Source organism: Condylura cristata, unplaced genomic scaffold (assembly GCF_000260355.1).
Source record: "Condylura cristata isolate star-nosed mole 26May11 unplaced genomic scaffold, ConCri1.0 scaffold00012, whole genome shotgun sequence".
Classification (NCBI taxonomy): Eukaryota; Metazoa; Chordata; class Mammalia; order Eulipotyphla; family Talpidae; genus Condylura; species Condylura cristata.
The window spans coordinates 30,823,130-30,845,460 of NW_004567113.1; the positions used below are offsets into that span (position 1 = coordinate 30,823,130).

General features: G+C 45.2%; 1 protein-coding gene across 4 annotated transcripts in view; it reads right to left on the reverse strand.

The window, feature by feature from the left end:
* Positions 1-1,388: 1,388 nt before the first annotated feature.
* The window catches only part of PDGFRA (platelet-derived growth factor receptor, alpha polypeptide), a 43,481-nt gene continuing 22,538 nt past the window's right edge, over positions 1,389-22,331 (reverse strand). For all 4 annotated transcript variants that reach the window (XM_012724286.1, XM_004681290.2, XM_012724287.1 and 1 more), the window contains exons 8-23: positions 21,887-22,002; positions 20,887-21,013; positions 19,136-19,329; positions 18,065-18,159; positions 17,745-17,877; positions 15,956-16,060; positions 15,456-15,566; positions 15,064-15,217; positions 13,804-13,970; positions 11,928-12,043; positions 11,495-11,617; positions 9,428-9,539; positions 8,190-8,289; positions 7,955-8,060; positions 6,466-6,707; positions 1,389-4,453 (exon numbers count right to left, since the gene is read on the reverse strand). In XM_012724286.1, coding sequence (XP_012579740.1) covers positions 4,306-4,453; positions 6,466-6,707; positions 7,955-8,060; positions 8,190-8,289; positions 9,428-9,539; positions 11,495-11,617; positions 11,928-12,043; positions 13,804-13,970; positions 15,064-15,217; positions 15,456-15,566; positions 15,956-16,060; positions 17,745-17,877; positions 18,065-18,159; positions 19,136-19,329; positions 20,887-21,013; positions 21,887-22,002 — 2,149 coding nt within the window. In that variant the 3' untranslated portion in view covers positions 1,389-4,305. The remainder of the gene's footprint in view (positions 4,454-6,465; positions 6,708-7,954; positions 8,061-8,189; positions 8,290-9,427; positions 9,540-11,494; positions 11,618-11,927; positions 12,044-13,803; positions 13,971-15,063; positions 15,218-15,455; positions 15,567-15,955; positions 16,061-17,744; positions 17,878-18,064; positions 18,160-19,135; positions 19,330-20,886; positions 21,014-21,886; positions 22,003-22,331) is intronic.

Here is a 22,331-nt window from a genome sequence, read left to right on the forward strand (position 1 = left end):
GGAAATGCACTGACCTATGGTGATGGCACATGGGTGATTTGGTGATGGGAAGCCCATGGGGATTGCAACTGAGATGGAAAAAGGCACCAAATGATGTAAAAATAAACTATTACATTATTTTTAAAAAATAGAATAAAGTCTATTTTCAAAACTTACAGACAACTATAGATCTGAACACACAGCAGAGCGGGGAGGAAAAGGAATCAAAATGGGGAGGGCAGAGCACAGGGACCGAGGCGATGGTGCTAGGGTGGAGTTGGGATAAATACAAGGACTGTGCCGGAGGGAAGAAGTCAAACACTGTCAAAATAGGAACAACAATGTAAAAAAAAAAAAAAATTAACAAAAGGAAAAAAATGCCCATTGTTTTAAAAAGGTAAGGAAATAAGTACATTATAAGTTATTACATAAGTGCAATCCCATCCTGGGAATTTACGAAGCATGAAATAGAGATGTGCATATAAGCAGGCACACAGAAAGGGGCTGAACAGGTTTCACACACACCCAGTGATGCAGTTCTGCCCGTGGGGTGGGACAGGGGCACAGAAGGAGACAGGGATATCAGTCAGAGGCACTCAGCAGGGACGGGGGAGAGGCCAGCACAGGGGTGGGCACAAGGGACTATGGCGATGGTGCGCAGGTGACTTGTGGGAATTCTACGGGGACTACACCTGAGAGGAGAAAGCAACACTGTACAGACATGAAAAATGATGCAAAATATATATAAACATATGAGTTATAGTAAATACATATGTGAAATAAAAGAAACATTTAACAGTAAATAAAAAAAGGCTAACATTTTAGTTTTGCACCTTGACAATGTTTGAATGCTCTCAGGAGAAAGGTAATCCTGTACTCCTTTTCTAGAGAAAGAGAAATCTTGCAATCAAATGTTATTACAATAAATAAAAGATCAAGCCAAAGATGAGCCAAGTGTGAATCATCTTTGAGTTAACTGCTGTGTCTGAAAACTAACCAACTAGATCAAGTAATGTTTGTATTTGATTTGTTTTGGTTTTGCATAGAAGAACTGGGGTGCAGGCCAGAGATGCAGGGGATGAGAGGATTCACCAGAGACACAGTGGCAGATCCCTGAAATACACTGCTGAGGAGAGCAGCAGGTGAAACAAGAGAGGTCTACTGTGCCATGTGGATCAGCTCCGCTGTGGCTGGGGATCAAACTCAGGCTGTGACATTGCTGGGACTTAACCCCTCAGCCCCCAGGGTGGCTCACCAATAATGTTTAAATCTTGAATTTCCTACTGATATCATCAAAACCAAAATTCAATACCCCACTGAAAGGGAAGACAGTAAATTAAGCACAATTGCTTAATAGGATGAAGCAAAAACAAAAATACTGAAACCTTCGCATAACTTTAAATTATATATATCATTTATTGAAATATAAAGATCTTCATTTACACATTTTCAAACAAAAACATGAGCAGGGGCATGTAGAATACATTTGTATTGGTAGACCCTTCTTAGCCAGTTAGCTCTTCTCACACATTCACCACACCACTGTTTTGGGAACACTTACGTATTTTTCTCTTTATTATTTCTAAAATATAAATTTTGGACATTCAAAAGTGCAACAGTTAATGTGCCTGTGGGGAAACTCACAGTTAAAAAAATATAAACAAAGGCAGTGATACAGCTTGTCATAAATGTTTTGGCAGTATTCTCCAAGTCTATATAGAAATACATATATACATATTGATGTATAACATCATTTTATCTTACGTCCCTCTTCACAAAAATAGGACCATTTTGTACAGATTGGTAGACCACATTTTAAGGACATCACTGATCATTTAGAAAGTCACAAATTGTGTTTCTCAGGTCAGTTTTGATTGTCTTCATAAAAATCAAAAGCAAGGAGGGCCTGACAAGTTTTTACCTGGGGACTTTGCAAGAGGCCAAAAGGGAAATAAATCTGTGATATATTGAAAACAGTTTTTTTAGAAAAAAAAAAGTACAGTCACAAACTTAGATGAGGGCATTTAATAGGACGGAATCCTGCTGGTCTGAGAATTTTCATCCAGTTTCATGACATCAGGCAAAACATCACAGTAAATCAAAATGCAAAGCACCAACAAATGAAGGTTGTACAAGGGAGAGTGAGTGATAAACAGAATGCTTGAGCTGTGATTCTAGAAACACAAATGTATTTCAAGTCTAATTGGCCTGACAGAACTAAGTCAGGTTTTCTCTTTTAATTGGCCAATCTGGCTCAGTCTTTACACTTACTATGAAAAAGGTGGATAAGAAAGTCAGGGCTTGCATTGAGATTACACCAGTAGGTAGTCAAGTACCTTGTTATTGCTTCTACATCTTCCAAAGCATCACCTGGCAAAAGCACACACACTGATTGCCATAATCACAGCCCATGTTTCATTCATGTGGTGTCGGCAATTAAACGGTATCGCAAAGAATGTCAATGAACCCACACCAGTCATGCTGACGGTTGGGGTGGAAGTGACAATGTGTCCTCCTAGCTAACCCCAAAATTTCAGCAACACTTTCAAATTATTTTCAGTAAAATATTGACCTTGTTTTACAGAGCCCGCACAATCGGACTTGCATCATTCTGGTGCAGGCCTTTTCATGAGTGCTGCAGGCCTGGGATAGACAAGCTCGGTCCTCCCTGCAGTGGGAAGCAGTGTCTTTACTTTTAGAAGAACTGCCAAACCAAGATTTAGCTTATTCAGCCTCTGCTAAGACTGCAAAATTAAATTAAGAGTAGTAATTGTTAGAAATAGAGTACTAAACGTCACTGATCTGGAGCCAAGGATTTAACTAGTAGGCTTCCTGCATGGTTGACTTTTAGCCCATTTCCAAATTTCAAATTACTTTTTTCCCAGGGTAACTTCCTGTAACCTAAGCCGGTATTTCCCAAACCTGATTCAGTCCAATGAGTTTATAAAAACAGATTCCTGCTTCCCCCAACAACAGGTCAGAATATTTGGGGTGGGTACCCAGACCTGGATGCCAGGTTACATTGGGGAACCCAGAACCCAGGCCAAGGCACACACAGCCTTCTCTAAACAATGCATTTTATGACCTCAGCATTTCAAGTTCTTTCTCTTTAGGGTAAGAGATGGTGGAAGACGTGCGGCTGAAGCCCAGCTCATCCTGTGACCCTGGCCAAGCTTATCGAGTTAAACACATAGCTACACTTGGGGCCACAAACGTTACCACCAGGCATGGAAGGAACCTCTGAAAATTCACTCTTTGCTGACAAATGCATTTTCCATGGGGTAATAATATGGGGAATCATGTTAGGCATAAACTTAGACTCCCTGTTGAAAACATTTAGGGTTTGGGGGCTTTGTTTGTTCATTTTGAATCTGATTACCTCAGAGGGCAGTTCATTGTTTGCAGTACAAGAGATTAGATAACCTCCTCAGCACACAGTTAAAAACATTGACTTCCTGGAAAACGCTACTTGTCCTCTTTGTTCAACTAAATTTAATCCACTAAAGCTATTACCATATTTAATAGAGAAACATGTTATTTAATATAAATGTCAAAACTTGTCAAACTGGTCACCTACTTAGTAAGGGATTTTTTTTTTAATTGTGCTTTCTCTGTAGGGAAAACATGTTAGATATTACAGATTTAGCATTACTGATAACAGTAGTATGATTATAAACGTAGATTACAATAGGAAAATGAATTGTTGGGTTTCTAAGTAACCCAAATCTATTAAACAAAATTGGTTAATTATTATCTTTTATCTCTTTACGCTAAAAAAAAAAATGTGAAATGCTATAGTACCAGTACCTTTTAAGGTTCTTAAGGTTCAAAAGTGGTTTTGCATGTACTTCATAAAAAAGTTCAACAGCAGCTGATACCAGGTTTCGAGCAGGAAGTACATGTTGAGTGGTCTCTCCAGAAGTCCAGAGAAGATAGTTAATACAAATCGAAACACATCCTTGGTTAGAGTTATTTACATAATTACAACGCTGGAGTTCATTGCGGTCAAAGTTGTGTATGTTGGAATCTCACCAATGCACTTGAACCACGAAGTTCATCTTCATGGCCTAGTATTTCCTGTCCATCTACCTCCAGTCTTCGCACACCACTGAGATGCTACTGAAAGCATTGCAAGAGGCAATGCTCGAAGAGTTCATTTCAGAACAATCTGCTTGCTCATATTTAGAAAGTTCCCCAAGGCCCTTGGCCAGGAACTTCTCTGGCCACATCATCCAAGTCCTCTCAAATTCTGCATTGCAATAAAGTGGTTTTCTTAAAGGGATCCCAAGTGGGTCCAGCAGTGGACGGGAGCCCTGAGCCCACCAGTTACAGGAAGCTGTCCTCCACCAGGTCCGAGGAGTCTATGCCAATGTCCTCCATCATGTCCATGTCCTCAATGGTCTCATCCTCTCTCTTGATGAAAGTTGAACTGCTGGAACCTGTCTCAATGGCACTCTCTTCTGAGGTCTGCGAGCTGGAGGAGGGAGAAAAGGAAAAAGGTCAACAACCAGACTGCAGTGTTATCTCTAGGGCAGCCCCCCAAATAAAAGAGCTCGTCTTAGCAGAACCTTGGTTGTTCAAATTCAGACTGCCCATTCTGGCACGATTCTGCTACAGCTCGGCTACTCATCATCTTCCACACTGCATTGGGCCCTGTGCAATTCCAAGATCCACAGGTCATTGCCACATCTTATTTTCCCTCCCCTTCTACCAAATCTTTTAAATCGTCAAAGTTGCTAGTGATCTGAGATGGCTTCTACCTTTGCCACTCAATCCTGTGGAAGAGAACCTAAGGCAAGGGTTGCACCATGCAGCAGGCCAAGCCCTGAGCCTTTGTTATCCACCCGGCCTCACCTACACCCCTGTCCAGGAGCCTCACTGTGAACCAGAGTCCACGTGGCTAGTCTCCAACTGGGCTAGTTCTGATAAGAACAAGGATGATTCCCTGAGGCGGTCATCCCTGCCCTTGAGTCCTGCCACTGGCTGGAGGCCTGTGTCACCCCTTGGATCCTGAGCCCAACCCACCCAGGACCTACATCTATGACACTCCCTTGGACACTGATTTGGACCGCTGGACCCATTTTCCGGGACCAGTCTTCCCGACACGTGTCCTTCCACCCCATACCTGGCATATTCCTTTCTCTGTCAATCCAACCACAGAGAGAAGGCAGGGGTGTGGCTGCTGGAGTTGATTTCCACCTAGCCTCAGCACTAGATAACCCTGGCCTGCCTGGCAAGCTTCACAGTGGCTCCAAAAGTTGATGCCTGAGCTTACTTTAGGCTCCCAGGCCACAATGCCCAGCTTTTTGTCAATTTTGGGAGTGAGATAATGGCATTGTAGTATTTTTTTAACAAGTTTTTTAAAGATTTATTTTATTTATTTATGCACACAAGGGCTGAGGTGCAGGCCAGAGGGGCATGGTGGGGGGCAGTGAGAGGACTCACCAGAGACAGAGTGAGGGGCAGAACAGGGAGATCTACCTAAATACATTGCTGAGGGGAGCAGCAGGCTGGTCAGGAAGAGGTCCTCTGCACCATGTGAGTCAGCTCCCTGGCTGGGGATCAAACTCGTGGTGCAATGGCTTTGGATAGCTTTACAGTGTTGTGTTTTAACCCCCTGGGCCACAAGGGAGGCCCTATTGTAGTACTTTTTTTTTTTAAGATTTATTTATTTATGCACACAAGAATGGAGATGCAGGCCAGATGTCTGTGTGGCAGGGAGCTGAAAGGATTTGCCAGAGACAGAGTAGGGAACAGAATAGGCAGATCTACAGAAATAACACTGCTAAGGGGAGCAGCAGCTTCATGGGAGATGTCTGCTGCACCAAGTGGGTCACCTCACTGAATGGGAATCAAACTGGTGCTGCAATGGCTGTGGAGAGCTTCACAGTGTTGTGCTTGAACCCCCTGGGTGACCAGGGAGGGCCCCTTATTGAGGTGTTTTTTGTTTTTTTTTTTTTAAGATTTATTTATTTACGCTTACAGGAACTGGGGAACAGGCCGAAGGTGCCAGGGTGAGAGGATTCACCAGCAACAAAGCGGGGAACAGAACAGGTAGATCTACTGAAATACACTGCTGAGGGGAGCAGCCAGCTGGTCAGAGAGCTCTGCCATGCCATGTGGGTCAGCTTCCTGGTCAGGAATGAACTCATGCTGCAGTGGCTTCAGAGAGCTTCATAGTGCTGTGCTTTAACCCGAATTGCCACCAGGAAGGGCCCTTATTGTAGTGCTTTTATAACTGTAGTTACTTTTTAAGATAGAGATTAATCTTCTAGAGATACATGCTGGATGAAATCATATGACGCGTAGGACTGATTCAGCCCAACCCATAGGGGAACAGAATGGCCATGGGTGCAGCTGGCAATGCAGCCCCCCAGTAACAGACCCACCACCCAGAGAAAGCACCTCAACTTTCAGGGCCTTCGCCCTGGCTCCTCCTTGAGGTGAGCAGATGGGAAAGAGGCTGATCACCCCCCCAACATCCACCTGTGTCGGTTCCTCTTGCCCAGGTCTTCCTCCTCCGGGACAGGATCGATGTCAGGCAGAGGGATGATGTAGCCACTGTCCGCGCTCAGCCTTTGCTCGTCCAGGCCACCCTCCCAGCCCTTCAGCTTGTCTTCCTCATTTTTGTAGGTGACACCAATGTAGGCGTTGTCGGGGTCCACGCGCATGCGTGCCACAGCTGGATGGTCGCTCCTCAGGAAGTCCAGGTGAATCTTTTCATAGCTCTACAAACATTTATTTCACACAGTTAATGAAGCTGACACAAAAGGGGATTAGTTGCTCAGAACTTACTGTTACTTAACTATGTTTCCCAACAACCTCACAGACGTGAGATTCAGACAACTGAAGAAGAGCCAGATGTCAACTGTCCAGGGAGAGCTGGGACATAAAGAAAGGGCCACCAATGGCAAAGTTCCCCTGCTGGTAGATCCCAGGATACCAAAAGCCTTTCTCCCCTAGAAGTCATAGCCTTTCTCGATAGGCTACAATTGAACCCCCATACCTACACACACTCCCTGGGAACAACACGGACCTGTCACATTGTCCCACCTGGACTTGGATGAGTCCCAGTAGGAAGAGGTGTGGGTTCCCACTGTGTGCACCACACCCCAAGCCTTCCTGATCTCCAGACATCAGAGAAATCTAACGCAAAACTTAGGAACCGTGGGCCTAAAGTAACTGCTTTTTCAAAGTTTCAACCATTTCCCACCAACAATCTTCACCAACCACAGCATCTCTGATTGACCTAAAGTTAATTTCCTTCAGCTGAGGTATTAGTGTAAGAGGCAGTGCGATAATCAATAGACAAAAGGGTTTAACTTCCAGTCCAGCATGGGGCCTCCTAACACTGTACCTCCTTGAGTGGAAACCATATGTATGAAAAAGAAATCGACAAAGTAGTCCGAATCTAAGAAGTCGAGTTCATTATACAAGTTTGTGTGGGTTTCCTCCTCAGCATCTCAGCAGAAAGTTGGTTCATTCATTAATAGATCCTGCTTGGTTCCATGAAATTACATTTGTTCCTTTGAACAATGCTTCCTATTCCACATAAAACCAGCTGGAGCCACAGATAACAGCTGAGGTTTTTCCTTCCAGTCAGCTGGTAAAAGCCAATTTCACATGGATTTAAGTGCATTCAAATTAGCTATTTAATGACTGAGGCTGCCCTGAGACTTCTAAGTGCACAGTAGCTTCGGATACTCAGACATCTGGAGAATAAAGTGCTTACAGGTGCTGCACACTTAAGATGAAAGGGAAGCATGTGGGGAGGGAGGGTTTTCATTCATCATGGTGGCCAGGGGCCAGGGGAGCGATCCCAGGAGCCACAGCCACTGGATCACACAGTCTCTCTCCTCCTTTGAAAGCGGCCTTTGAAACAGCATTGAACAGTGCTGCTCGCTGGCTTACCTGCCAGAGGTTGACTTCTCCCTTTGCTCGTACCTGCCCACCCTCTCAAGGGGCCCAGACCAACCTTTTTATATTGTCCAGGCAGCAGATTCTCCACAATCTCACTCAGGTGGTAAAAGGAGGGTCTCTTCTCTGGCTCGCTATTCCAGCACTTCACCATGATCTCGTAGCTGGAGAAGCACAGAACTCAGAGTGGGCACTGGCAGGCATGTCAGGAGTCCCATCACTTTGCCCCCACAGACCCACGGGGCCACAGACCCACAGGGGACACAGGCCCATGGGAAGGGGTGGACACTCACACTTCCCGGGTGGCGTGATCAGGTTTGGCCATCCGGTACCCACTCTTGATCTTATTATAGAAGGTAGAATCCACCATCATGCCAGGGTAGGGAGTGCCGCCTGAAAGTCAAAGGACTAATAAGGATGTGGAATGTTGCTAGAGCACCCGGGGTGACATACTGGAGAACCCCACCTTGAAGTATTATTTTTTCAAGTAAACTAAACGTTGGCTCCTTGACCTCAAAAACTGAAGTTTAATCAGGATTTCTAAGTCAGTCACATCTACATGTGTAAGCAAACATTTTCCATCTTTAGAAAAAGCACTGAAGTATTTTTCAGTGCTGCTGCTACTGGGTCTCCAGATACAAAACAAAATAGAAAAGCAAGAGAAATCCTGAATCATTGAGGCCCAGGGTCATTTTCACCAGAAATTCAAATGATTAAAGCAAAAGTCAAAGTTGCAGCTTGACTGCTAGCTAATTCTATGCTGTTAGTGGCGTATGGGGAAGGGACTAGGATAGGAAATCTCGCACCTCCAAAAAAGCAATGTATAAACCCATGACGGAGGAAAGCGAAAGGGAGAGGGGAGAACATCAGGGAACATTCCTTTTACCGTCACATCAGGGTAAAAGTAAATTCATGGAATGTTTCACGTTTTTATAACCAAGGCCAACTCTAGTTTAGTTGTAAAACTACCTCAAAGCCCCTTTTTAAAACTGCCACTACTATTGTAAATCAGTACCCCAGTTTCTCATTAAGTGTTTAAGTCCTAGCTCCCTGGGGGAACAGCCCAAAGTCGGGGCCAAGGCTACCCCACCCCCACTGGGCAGCCTGGGCACCTGTGTTGTTCAGGATGTGGCCACTGAACAACATCCTCTTGGTCAGTGGGAGACGAAGAGGGCTCCTCCAGACAGATGACCTTTCCTGACCACACTACTTTCCACCTGAGCACCCAGGCGCACGAAGAGAGAAAGCAGAAACTCCTGAGAGTTTCCTCCCTTAGCCCAAAAGCCAGGAGAAGCAGCAGCCAATGAGAGCTGTTGTCTACACTTCCAGTGGGAGAGTGCTGAGGTGTAGGAGGGGAAAGGGCCAGGAAGAGGGTGCATCCCCCCCAATGCACCTGCACACACCAGACATGCGTGGTGCCAGCATGTGATGTCAATGACCACAGGGCACCTGAGCATTGCTTATAACCTGGAGCTGGGAAAAGCAGTGTTTCCCTTCCCATGGTGTGAACACTCTAAACAAGCAACCGTACCAAGGGAAAAGATCTCCCAGAGCAGAATGCCGTAGGACCAGACGTCGCTCAGTGTGGTGTAGAGGTTGTCGAAGATGCTTTCGGGAGCCATCCACTTCACGGGGAGAAATGTCTGCAGGGAAGGAGGGAAGAAATTAAACCCAGTGGACACACCTGCAGCGCCTTCTGCTCTACTGCAGCATAAACAAGAAAGGGGTTTTCTTTGGGCTAACCATGGCTGCACGAAGAACCTGCCTCTCACACGTGTCTCTTTTGCGTGGTTTGCTCAGTGGCTGTGCTCTCAGAAGCTGCCGGGGCTCCTAGTGGGTGTTCGATAAATATTGGGTGAGTGATGAAGGGTCAGTGTTGTCTCTTACACCCTCCCAAGGAATAACATCTACAAGTACTTAATCCTGAATATGGACCATCTCCATGTGAGCTCAGAATCAACCTGCCCCTATTTTCAGGAGTTCCTAATAGCACAATTAAGAACTATTCCAGTGATCTAAGAGCCAATAAAACATTTTTGAACTTTTTAAAAAAAGTTGTTTCCGGCACTCCCTGGTGGCGCAGCGGGTTAAAGCACTGCACTAAGAAGCTTAAGCCACTTCCGCATGAGTTTGATCCCCGCCTGCCCCGGAGGTGATCCACGTGGCATGGCAAACCTCTCCTGACCCGCCTGCTGCTCCCCTCAGCAGTGTACTTCATCGATCTGCCTGTTCTGTTCCCCACTCTGTTCCTGGTGAATCCTCTCACCCTCCGCATCTCTGGCCTGTACCCCAGTTCTGTATGAATAAATAAATAAATCTTTAAAAAAAAAAAAGTTGTTTCCTTCTGCTACTCTGACATTCTGATCATTTTGCTGACTCTCGTGAGGTGGCCCCACCTTCAGTGGAAATAGTAAACTGAGGCAGACACATCAAGTTTCCACACTGGCATCCTCTAGCCCTCTTCAATGACTGGGAGGTAACCAATCATCACCTTTGTAAACAGGTGAGAAAACGGGACTTCACCAAAGCCCAAGGATATGTTCAAGGTGCCTCAACCTACAGGTCAAGTCCACTCTGTACATGAAGCACACGGAACTGGCCAGGGGCCAGATCCTCTCTCTGAGGGTGCAGGACCCCAAAAGCTGTCTCACTACTAGTCATGGGGTTAGAATTGTTCCTTTACATGATAGTTGTAACCTAAGTCTCTTCATCTGCTTAGAGTTGGAAGGGGGAAGGGTAGGCCAAAAGTGTAAGAGAAAATGACTGTTTTTAAGGATACAGTACCTCTAAAATATACAATTCAAATGGTCTTACTATTTTAGGGGTCAAGATGCCGTTTGAAATTTGATGAACGCTAGAGACTCCATGCACATGTATGCATGTTATACATACTAAGAGCTCACCCCTACTGGGTGCTTAGAGCACCCTACGCATTGTACATGGACTCACTGACTCACCCCCACACAGCAGCACAGAAGATAAGCACTATTATCACTTCCCCGCTCAGGTAGGAACCCTGGCACAATGTCCCATTAACTTGCCCACTAGTAAGCACTGGAGATGGTGCTCACACCCAGCCAGCGTGGCCACAGCTTGTGCACTTTGAGCTGACTTCCCGGGAGTGCCTTGTTAAAAAAGGAGGGCACCACCAAAAGTGGATGGCTGGGTTTAAAAGACATGATACAAATACACAGTGGAATATTACTCGGCCATCAAAAAGTCAAACTCGTGCCTTTTGCAGCAACATGGATGGAACTGGAAGGGATCGTGCTTAGTGAAATAAGCCAGAAAGAAAAAGAAAAATACCAGATGGTTTCACTCATAGCAGAAGCATAAAGAACCAAGGGAAAAATAATAATAATGGAATGGGAGGGAAGTACACTGGACTGTGGTGATGGCATACGGGTGACCTGGTGATGGGAAGTCCACAGGGATCACAACTGAGGTGGAAAAAGGCACAAATATGAGTGTGTGTGCATGTGCGTGTGTGTGTGTGTGTGCGTATAAAAGAGGAGGGCACCGAATGATTACCAGCAACACCTGATTTCAGAGATTCAAATGAGGGAGGGTGAACAAGCTGATAAGAGAGTACACATACACTGCCTTTCGACACGTAGTTAGAATCATGCATGATGTCTCTTGCGAGGCCAAAGTCACAGATCTTCACGATCTTCCCTTGCGCCAGGAGGACGTTGCGAGCAGCCAAGTCCCGGTGTACACACTGTGAGGAAAGGAAAGAAACAACGTCGAAGCCATCCATCTGCCACTGGACAGCCGCCACCCCGCCTCACAGGCCACTGCAGGAGGCAGGGAGGCCATCGTGGAATAAAGAGCTCGCTTCTCCAGGCGCTCATCCCCAACACTCCCAAAGGAAGAAAGTTCTGGAGGAGCAGACACCTGGTGATGATCAGATTCCCTGCTCTGCAGGGAGAAGAGAGAAGCAGCTGTTGCTAAGATCTATCTTCCACGCTTCTCATCCTCAGCCATCTGTGGCCTGGGTGTGAAGTGGTCTGTTCCCTGAACACACTTACATTTTTTGAAGCCAAAAACTCCATTCCACGGGCAACTTGATAAGTAAAGCTCAACAAATCCAACAAGGTAAGGCCTTCTGAGTTATCATCTGAAAGAAGGTTTTTGACTTCTGAGTCTGCAGAAAAAAAGGAATTACAGGAGTTATGGAATTATGGGTGTCAGTGATGGCGACCAGCATGAAACCTCACCCGCTGTGACACCCCGCAGGGCCGTGCCCCGGGTCAGGATGCAGAGGCTTATCTGAAATTACTTTCTTGCAGGCTTTCTAGACCACACGGGTAGGTATATGTAAACTATGTAAAAGTGCTATTTTAAAAAGAAATATATCTGCAGAAACATACCTGGCTTAAATGTACGTGTATCAGACACACACATACATCATCCAAGATGAATAAATATGAAGCCTCTTTGAATAAGTAACTTCAGGGATTGCTTTTCTTCCTTTCTTTTTAAAGCCACTATCCTAGTGCTGCACTTACTTTGTGCATCAACCAACTACTAGTCAGATTCGAGGTAGAAATCCTGAGGTCTGTGCCACTGACTTTGCATTTAGCTCCTTTGTGTGCAGTGTGTCCGCTGTCCTCAGTTAGGCCCATCTGGAAGGGTCCCAGGGTTTTCGAGGAAGGAGGCAATCTAGGCCAGTAGTTCTGTTTTTTGAAAAAGTTCAGGCAAGTGAAGACGAGCTGCAGCCATTCACATTTTTCCAGCCAGCAAGGGGAAGGCCAGAAAGCAGCGGTCTGCCTGCCAACAGGCTTGGGTCGAGCATGAATCAGACTCCCCTGACATCTGGAGCCAGGTCCAGCATGGGAAGCAATGTAAACTATTTTTAACAACTCAGGAAGGGAGAGGAAGCATTGGTTCCGACAACCCTCGTTGGTGGATCTTTAAAAGGGCTTGGAAGTTTACCCATTTGGCAATGAGAAGTGAATGGAACTTGGAGCTGCAGCCATGGAAAATATTATTGTGTGTTGCACTTTGCAAAACAACCCCATTCTTTCTTGAGTGGATTGTACCTTTCATTGAAGAACGCTGAAATCATTTAGAGCACATCAGCGATTTTCAAAATGATTTCCATGGCCACTAAACATGTTTGTTTTTTTTTTCCCCATTGGCAATGGGAGGGTTCAGACTCAATAATAGAGGATGATGGCACAAGATGAGAACAGACCCACCCGGCAGCCCCTGCCCCACCCCCAGCCTGTGATTAGACTAGAACCCTGGAGCGGCCACCCCCAAGAAGAGGCGGGTGGTCCATCTGCTCTGGGCATCAGCTAGGCTCCCTGGTGTTTCTAAATCAATTCAACCCTGCCACGTGCTCATCTGCTTTGAAAACAGACCAGTCCTCCTCCAAACAACATTCAATAGAAACACCCAAAACAATCAGAAAATAAAATCTCAAATTGTCTACTTTCCAGCTTCTGTCACAAATTGAATAGGGGCACAGCCAGAAGGAGGGAGTTTCAACTCACAAGTATCAGAGACTTGATTATTTTTTTTTTAATTTTATTAGGAGCCAATAGAAGATTACCGACTTTTCCTTTTGCCCCAGTAAGAGCATTGGAAAAATACATCAGTGATCCCCAAACGTTCGTTAAAATAATGTTTTAACAACAAAGGAAGATCATTACATCAGAATCAATAAATCTTGAACATGATGACATTTAAAATCTGGAAAATTCCTAATGTTAACTTTCTTTCTTCTTTTCAATTCCTAGGCCACAAACCTATGCAAACATACCACAGACCCAGCTGTGCCGACTGTCTTCTCAACACGATGTGGCCTGCCAGGTCTGTGCACCAAGCTCCCTCACTTTCTGTATTGCCCACACTCCACTAAGCCCACAGCGCCCACGGAGTGAGTGCAGACGTATTTACCTAACATAGATTTCTTCTTGTATGAGGCTGGGCGATCATACAGGGATCTCTGGATGTCCGAATATTTAGAAACTTCTTTCCTTTCCAGCATGGGCACATACTGTGTGGTATCAGCTTGCTTCATGTCCATGTAATCACCATTGTTTTCAAAAGATAAAATAACATAGCTGTAGAAACAGAAAAAGAAACCTTAGCCAGGGTGTCCCTTTGGAGAGCTCATTCGACGTTCACTGATGGTGCCCAGGACCTAACCATGCAAGGTGGTGTGTTGGGCGTGAAGTGGCAAGTGAGTGGAGCAAACCAACCCACACCCTTCAAGGGGGGAGGTGTAGCTGGGGAGATGAGCACTCATCAGTAATCACAGAAATTCACTGATCATCTCAACTCCTGGGAAGGCAGGAAGGATTCCCCCACCTACAAGGACAATGATTCATGCTGGGAGTGAATCGCATTAACAAAGTTGGGAAGTGCGGGGGGGGGGGGGGGGGGGGGGGGACAGGGAGGCAGGGAGACCTGGTAGGCACTAGGCACAAATGGTAGTGACCATGGTTATTACTATTTATCGATTCACTTATATGTTGTCAGTGACCGTGGCCTGCATATCTGCATAGGAGCTTAGACATCTTTAAAAGCCAAGTCTAAAACACTGGGGCTCCTCATAAAACTCAGAGTCTATTGCCTTTATGGTTTGAAAAAATGTATGACATTAAGTCTGTTTTTATTCCTTCTGTTTTTTAATTCAGAGACCATGAATCTGGGCCACATAATCACGTGGCACGTAGTAGACTGCTACTAGCAAGAAATGTAGCACCGATTTCGTGTCCCTTGAGAAATTAAATATGAAATGAATGCATTGTTCTTTCTGACCTTGTAGAACTTCGTATCCACAGAGATCTTTGTAGCAACTTAAAGGTTTCTGCCATGGGGATCCCGGTCATGGACTTGACTGAAGGCTCAGCATCAGCTCAGGAAAAGTATCTCAAGTTTGGAGATTCTCAGACAGTTTCTCACAAGATTTTCTAAGTCCTAAGTGATTCCAGAATCATTCCAACTCTAATTCTCATTCAAACCTACCAGCAAAGCCTTCCTTCATGACAATCTAATCCGCAATATCACTAAGTGTCTACAGCATGTCGGGGATGTTGGGTTAGGGGAACTGGGCTTGCTACCTCCTCGCCGTGAACTATAGGTGCAAAAATCTGTCAGAACAAGGTTCTTTTCATAAACCAGTGATTCAAAGCAATGTCTGTTTGCACCCACCTCCGTGTGCTTTCATCAGTGGGGTTCAACCCAAAGATGTCCAGCTCTTTCTTTGGTTTCTCTGGGTGGTGGCTTAAAAAACTGTCCCTATTCTTATGCAGGTAATTGACCAAATCCCCATAGAAGCAGTACTCAGTGATGATGTAAATGGGGCCTGTAGGGACAAAAGCCAGTTAGAAGGTGGGTATGAAAATGAACAGAAAACCACGAATCGCTCTGTGTGCCCTGGCATTAGAGGCTGCTTGAAAAGACCAGAGCTTCCATCGATTCTGTGGAGTCCAAACAACTCCACTCAGGGAACTGGTATTTGCTGGCATGTGAGGGGGTAAAAGCCTGAGAGTCTGGAGAACCACAGGTGTCCTCTGAAACCTCACTCCTGGTCAGCAGCCCACCTGACTTCGTACAGGCTCCCAGCAAGTTTACAATGTTTAAATGCGGTCCCAGGTGAGTCATTATCTTCAGTTCGGACATGAGAGCTTGCTTTTCACTGGATCTGGCTGTGGCTGTTGAAAAAATAAACCACAAGTCAGTTCAATTGAGCCACTTACTTCCCAGAGAAAGCTAACAGCATGAAGAATCCTGTAATTGGGCATCATTTTACTCACCAAGAGTCTAAAAGAAAAATAGTGACTTGATTTCGACTCTGAATGGCTAACTAATCCCTCCCCTTTCGGGTAAAAATGTCACTGAAAATAACCTCATTTCCCAATATACAAGTAACAAGAACAATCTAAATAAACCTAATTAATAGTCTGGGTGCATATAAAACCTAGAGTGGGGAGAACGTGTCCGAAAGGTCCTGTCCTAAATTTGGCATTTACTCTCTATGATTTTGAGCAATTCACATAATATCTGCATGTGCAAAAAAAAAGTCCAAGGAAGGGACACTTACGTTTTAGCATCTTCACTGCTACTTTCATGACGGGCTGGGAACGGCTTAATCCATAGGCAGTTCCTTCAACCACTTTTCCAAATGCACCAGATCCCAGGATACGACCTGTGGGCACCCAGAACCATTAAGCCAGGCAGATGCCAGGCTTCCCCACAGCTTGATTTACCATGGCAGTGCCCATGAGCCCTCAAGAGGATGGGGTGTTTTCTGTCTGGAGTGAGCATAATGATGCCTCCAAGATGTCATGTCAAAACCAAGCTTGAGCCCTCAGGGAAGGAAATGAGTATAATTGGTTTTTGTCAAAAAAACACTGGCAAGGGAAAGGAAACCCAGCCGAGACAAAGGCGGGTGCAGTCTCCCTGGTATGAGTGAGCATCTACCAGCTCACGTGCCAAGCAAGACAGGGCCCCTGGCACTTGCTTTCTGTGGTTCTCACCTAACCCCCTGCTCCCTGTCTTTCTGTTTTCACATGCAAATAAGGGCATCTTTTGGTTTGATAAATCCCTATCCACCAGAAATACTTCAGTATGCACGATATCACTGATTCCCAGGGGTGGAGAAGTCGACTCTGAGCTGAGCTCATGGCTGCCTGTCAGGAGAACCAGGAATAGCAAAAGCCAAACACGCCTGGGAGCACAGCACTTCGCTACATACTGCGAGACACAGAAGTGGAGCTGTGGTCCCGCCTCTTAACGAGCTCACTGTCTCCAAGGGATATTCCCCGGAACGGCCAGTCTTAAGACGGGGAGGTCCCAGAGACAGACTCAGCTCATAAGGGTGCCAGCAACCAGCAGCACCTCTGACTACACGTCTGCATTGCTGGAAATTAGACACAGAAGGGACTGTTTCCCCAGCAACTGGGTAACCCAAGCAGTGGAGATGCACAGAAATGTCGCTGAGCATATTAGGGGTATCGCTTTCTCCACACACTGGTTGTGCTACTTTTTAGCTTTCGTTAAGTGCTGCATCCCTTTTTATAAAATGGGGGGGGGGGGAGTGCCTGGTTCCCAGGAACAAGTATTTGAAACTGGGAGTGTCTTTTATATTTCAGCTCAAGGAACTCTATGAAAACCTAAAATTACTACATTTGGGAATGAGTTAGGTAAATAATTAAAACCTGCCTTTGGTATCCTTCAAAGTACATACAGTTAGAATATTCCTGTGACTCATCCGTTAGCTCTAACCTTCGCTTGCTTTTGTCTTCTTTTCACTCATTCAGAATGTAGTTTAAAAAAAAAAAAAACCTCTTGGACTAAAGCTTCATGTACTTGGTTTCAACCCAAGATTGAAATATTTGAAAAGTTGGTGATAAATTAGCTTGATGATTTTTACATGTTTGGCTTCAAACTATCTATATTTATATCCTATATTCTAAATATATTTATTCTATATATATTTCATATATCTTCAGAATGCAGAATGGATCAAAATACATGTTGTGGTCTTCCTTGTTCATTTCTCATCTGATTCTTTTTAGCTACAGAAATTCATCTCATTTTCAAGTTGTGTCATATCCAAAGAAAAGCCATTGGATGGATGGGGCTCTTTGGCAGTCCTCCTCGGACTCTCTTTTTGTAAAATTTGCTTTAACCACAATTTGCTATGGAACAAGATTTTTTAAAAAAATCAGTGCAGTGATCCAATTAACTCCTTATCATGACAGGCCTAGCTCTCCATAAGCACAAGTAAAAATCATCAAAAAATCATCCCTTATTCCTATACAGGCCTATGCAGGGTAAAACCGCCAAATCAAAAATGGAGTCTCAGGAGGGCACCCCAGAGGGCTTACCAAGCACTAGTCCATCTCTTGGAAACTCCCATCTTGAGTCATAAGGCAGCTGCATTGGGTCCACATAAATATATTCATGGCCATCGGGGCTGATTGATTCGATGACCCTCCAACGAATTTCATACCTTGGTTTCTAGAAACGACCAAGGCAAACAGGTGGTGAATTACTGAAGTCCAAGTACATTACGGCTTAACCGCTGCAGCAAAGGGATGACACAAGCAGGATCCCACAGCCTTCGTTCAGCATGTGGTTCCTGAGGCCACTGAATTAGGTTGCTGTTCTTTATCTTTAGGCTTCCGTTCTTTGATACAATATCTACCTGTTTCCAAATGACAACCAGGACAATAAGTGAGATGATCACAATCACCAACAGCACCAGGACAGCAGCCGCCACCGTGAGTTCAGAACGCAGAGCTGGAGGTAGGAGAGAGGCAAGATGAAGAATTTGCAGGAACATGCAGGAAGGGGCGAGGCGCTGTGGTTGAGTCTAGACCAGAACTGTCTCACTGCTGGTGGGGGGGTCTCAGGGCTGTCTGGCTCCGTTTAGATGGGCGGTTCCACCTCGCCCTCATCTACCCACAAGAAGCTACTCCCTCTCTTCTCTTGGAAGGGACAAAATTCAATTCAAGGAACATAACAGTTTCCCAAAAATGTTCCAACATTAAGCTCTGGACAAAATGAAAATTGGAATTATTTCGGGGGGGGGTTCTTGATAACATTTGTGATTTTTTTTTAGTTTTTTAATTGCAATAATATTGGATTCCAATATTGTTGGTATTTTGAAAGTATAGGCTCCCCTCAGGTATCTCACTATCTTGCACCCACCACCAAGTCCCCCAGAGCTTGATAAGTGGATCTGAGAGCTACTAAAAGACATGTAAGTTCAGTTTATTGAAAGGTTGCATTGTTTCTATTGCTTTTGGTTTCATTAATATTTTTATTTAAAAAACGTTCAACCTGTTTCAGCTGTTGTAAGGAGCAAGCAGGCAGAAGACCCACCTTGCCCAGCCTCTAACCCCACACTGAGACTACAGAGATTGGGATGCTGTCCTGTCAGACAAAATGCCAGGGGCTTCTGCAGAATACATTTTGGGATCCCACTCTGAAAGACAGCCTCCCCTCCAATCTAAACACAGCCCCCCCACTCTGAATGACAGCCCCCTCTCTCTGAAAGACAGGCCCCCCATTCTGAAAGACAGCCCCCACCCCATGAAAGGCAGCCCACCACGCCCACCACAGGTGCCCGGGAAGTCACTTTAAGAGTATTCAGCTGGATTTCTGCCATGGGAACTTCATTCCTCTGTGAGCCCATGTGGGATTCTGAGCTCTTTCTGAGGGGGAAGGGACTGGGCTGATGACCTGGAGTTGTCCTGACTGATAAGCAACTCACTGGGCGCCACCAGCTTCAGTTCTCGGTTCTCAGCCCCCAGGAGATTCTTAGCGGAGCATCGCACAGCAATGGTCTCCTCCACCTTGGCAAACGTCACTTGGCCTTCCACTGTGTTCCGGTCTCGGGGGTGGATCTCCGTGATGACATTTGAGACGTTGTTGGCCAAAATCGTCCATGAAGTTTCATTATTACATCTGGAGAGGGGAAGATAGACATAGATAGCCAGTGATGGGGAGCAGCGGAGGTAGTGAAGCAGTGAGCATTAGCTACGATGGCGAGCACTTCTGACCTTGCCTGTATTTCTGGTGCTACACGTTTATTCTCTTATTTTCAATGCAGATTAATGTTACATTTGTTTGCACATCCCCAACAAAGAAAAATCTACATGTGGATAATTCAAAGTTAACTGTTTATGAGGTGAGGTAGTAATTAACTTGTTCAAAATAAAACTGCCAATCCCAAGTCTTGGGCCAACGAGCAAACTGAACAGTTGGACTTCATGAAGGTTCACCCCATTTTTCCACTTCAAAAAGACCTGCCCCCACTTCTCCCTGCCCACACTGTGAGGAGTCCCTAAGGTGTCACTTGCATACGAGTTACTCTCTGACGAGTGATGAGACCTAGATTATAACCCAATAAAGATCCAAGTCCTGCTCCTTAGCCCTAGAAGAGGGTGAGTCTGGGCATCTCACCCTTCAGGAGAAGGAACCCTGGCTTCTGAACAGTCCCCGAGGGTGGAAGAGAGAGCACAGAGCTCACTTCGGTTTGAAGGGGTTGAGGAGTAGAGGGCTGGAAGGAGGCTGATGACTTGACCCCACCAACAGCTGGTACAAACAAGGCAGTGAGCAGCCTCATGGTGGTATTTTCACGTTTGCTCACAAAAAGCTAGGAGCCAAATAAGTTCGCTACATAGGAATGAGAGCAAAGTAAAAATGTGGGCCAGGACAGTAATAAATCCCGACAGCAGCAGCTCTTGTAATTCCCTTTGTCAATGAGGCAACAAGAAAGGAGGATGGCCATATGGGTGTGGGGAAGGAGAGGCCAGGAGCACGAGGGGTGTTGCTGGGCACTGGGTGGTGGGCACAAGATACAAACGTGCAGACCCTCCCAGGTGGCGCAGCAGGTTAAAGCGTAGCACTGAGAAGCTAAAGCCGCTTCAGCATGATTTCAATCCCCGCCTGCCCCAGAGGTGACCCACATGGCGAGGCAGGCCTCTCCTGACCCGCCCGCTGCTCCCCTCAGCAGTGTACTTCATCAGTCTGCCTGTTCTGCTCCCCACTCTGTCTCTGGTGAAGCTTCTCACTGCCCCTGCACCTCTGGCCTGTACCCCAGTTCTGTCTGAATAAATAAATCTTTAAAAAAAAAAAAGATAACAAATATGCGTTTGGAGAGAACTGAAACTCTCCATCTGGAGAGGGAAAGATAGACATAAACAGCTAGTGACGTAAGCCACCCTTACCTCAATAAACATAACTGGGGAAAATATTCCCATTTTGGGATTAGAGACCCTTTGAGAGTCTGATGAAAGCCAGGGGCCTGCTTACGGTTACCTGTAAATACACAAGTACACGCACACACAGCACACACACAGGGGACCCTTTCAGAACCTAACTTGTAGTTCACAAAACTTAGGTCAAACCAGAATCACAAAGACAAAGAGCCATCCAAAGAAATAAAATTCACTTGAGGCCCTTTGTGCTAAGCGAGAAATATTCTAACCACAAAAGAGAAAGGAAGGTCTACTTTCATACTTCTTAATATCCCTGCAAATCATCCACTCGATCTCAGGAAGAGGTGTTCCTTCAGCTGTGCACCTCACCGTCTGTCCCCCAGTGGAGCTGTGGTGGTCGTCGACCAAGTCCAGAATAGAGGAGGGAACTGTAAGGGGCAGAAGGAAATTGGAGGTGAATGGTTCATGTCCTACAATTCTGAGAAAGACACAGGGAATATGAGTTCTGAGTTTGTCCGGGTGACCTGTGAACGCTGAACCTGGCTGCGTATTTAGCGACACTAGAGACTGGATGCACCCATCACCCATATGGTAAAGAGCAATTCTACCGTATTAGCATGGTAGGGTTTCTGCTCTGAGGAGTGAGGAAAGTGTGAAGATTCTGTGGTTACTTGACTCGATAGGCAAGGCAGCTCTTGAAATTATATTCCAGCTGTGATTCACCCAAGGGTTTAGCTAAAGTAAAATCTAAAGCAACAATTTTCAAAGAGTACCTGTGGGACATTATTAAGTTATTAAAGTTTTAATCTGTGATCAAATAAGAGATAGCTCATTCTTCGCAGAGATTTACTGTGAGGGTCAAATGAGCTCACCTAAGACAATACATGGCACATGATAGGAACCCAATGAATAGGTGCTGAATGGACACCCCATTCTGGTAAAAGCCATTGTGCAATAGCTACAAGAGAAGCTAAGCAAAAAATGGCAAGACTTTCTGGAACAATCCAAGGTCCTCTGGACCAAAAAGCATTACTTCACTCCTCCAGAATCAGAAGGTGCCAGATTGAGAAACAGGTGCTGAGGAAGCTGTTGGAGCCTGGGAATTCCCAGTCAGATTTTCCAGAAGAGCCTAGAAACTCCCAGAATTATGTGGATTCATAAATCCAACTATGCTTTTCCTGTAAGTAACATCTCCCATCCTGCTTTGCTCTAAAGTTCCGAGACCTGGGAGTAAAGTGTCAGGTTCTCCTTGAGAAACAAGTGTTCACTGAGTAACATTATCTTTTCCTGCCCTTACATACCTTGAGTTAAGAGTTCAAAAGTATAACTCTTCACATCATCTTCATTTTGAACTACAATAGTATAATGGCCACTGTCTTCCTCCTTAGCTCGGATCAGCTTTAATTTGCTTCGATACCTTGAAAGAAAAAGACTTTGTTATAGCAAGTTGTGGTCAAATTCTGATCCTCTAAGCAATTACATCTTTGATTTAAATTTTGGTTTTGTAAAAAACAGAAACATCCTGTTTCCATCTTTTCACTTTTCAAGGATTCTCTTTACACTTTCTACTTGTTGAAGGTCTAGGTTAATTCTCAAACAAGAAGCCAAACATTTTGAGGTGAGCAACAGGATCTGTGTTTCCAACAGCAACCCTCTCTGGTAAAGCCTGACTTCTGAGTGGGAACTGACACATCCTATCAACTTTCCTTTCTTTAAAATCATTGATTTTTACCTTTAAAAAAAAAA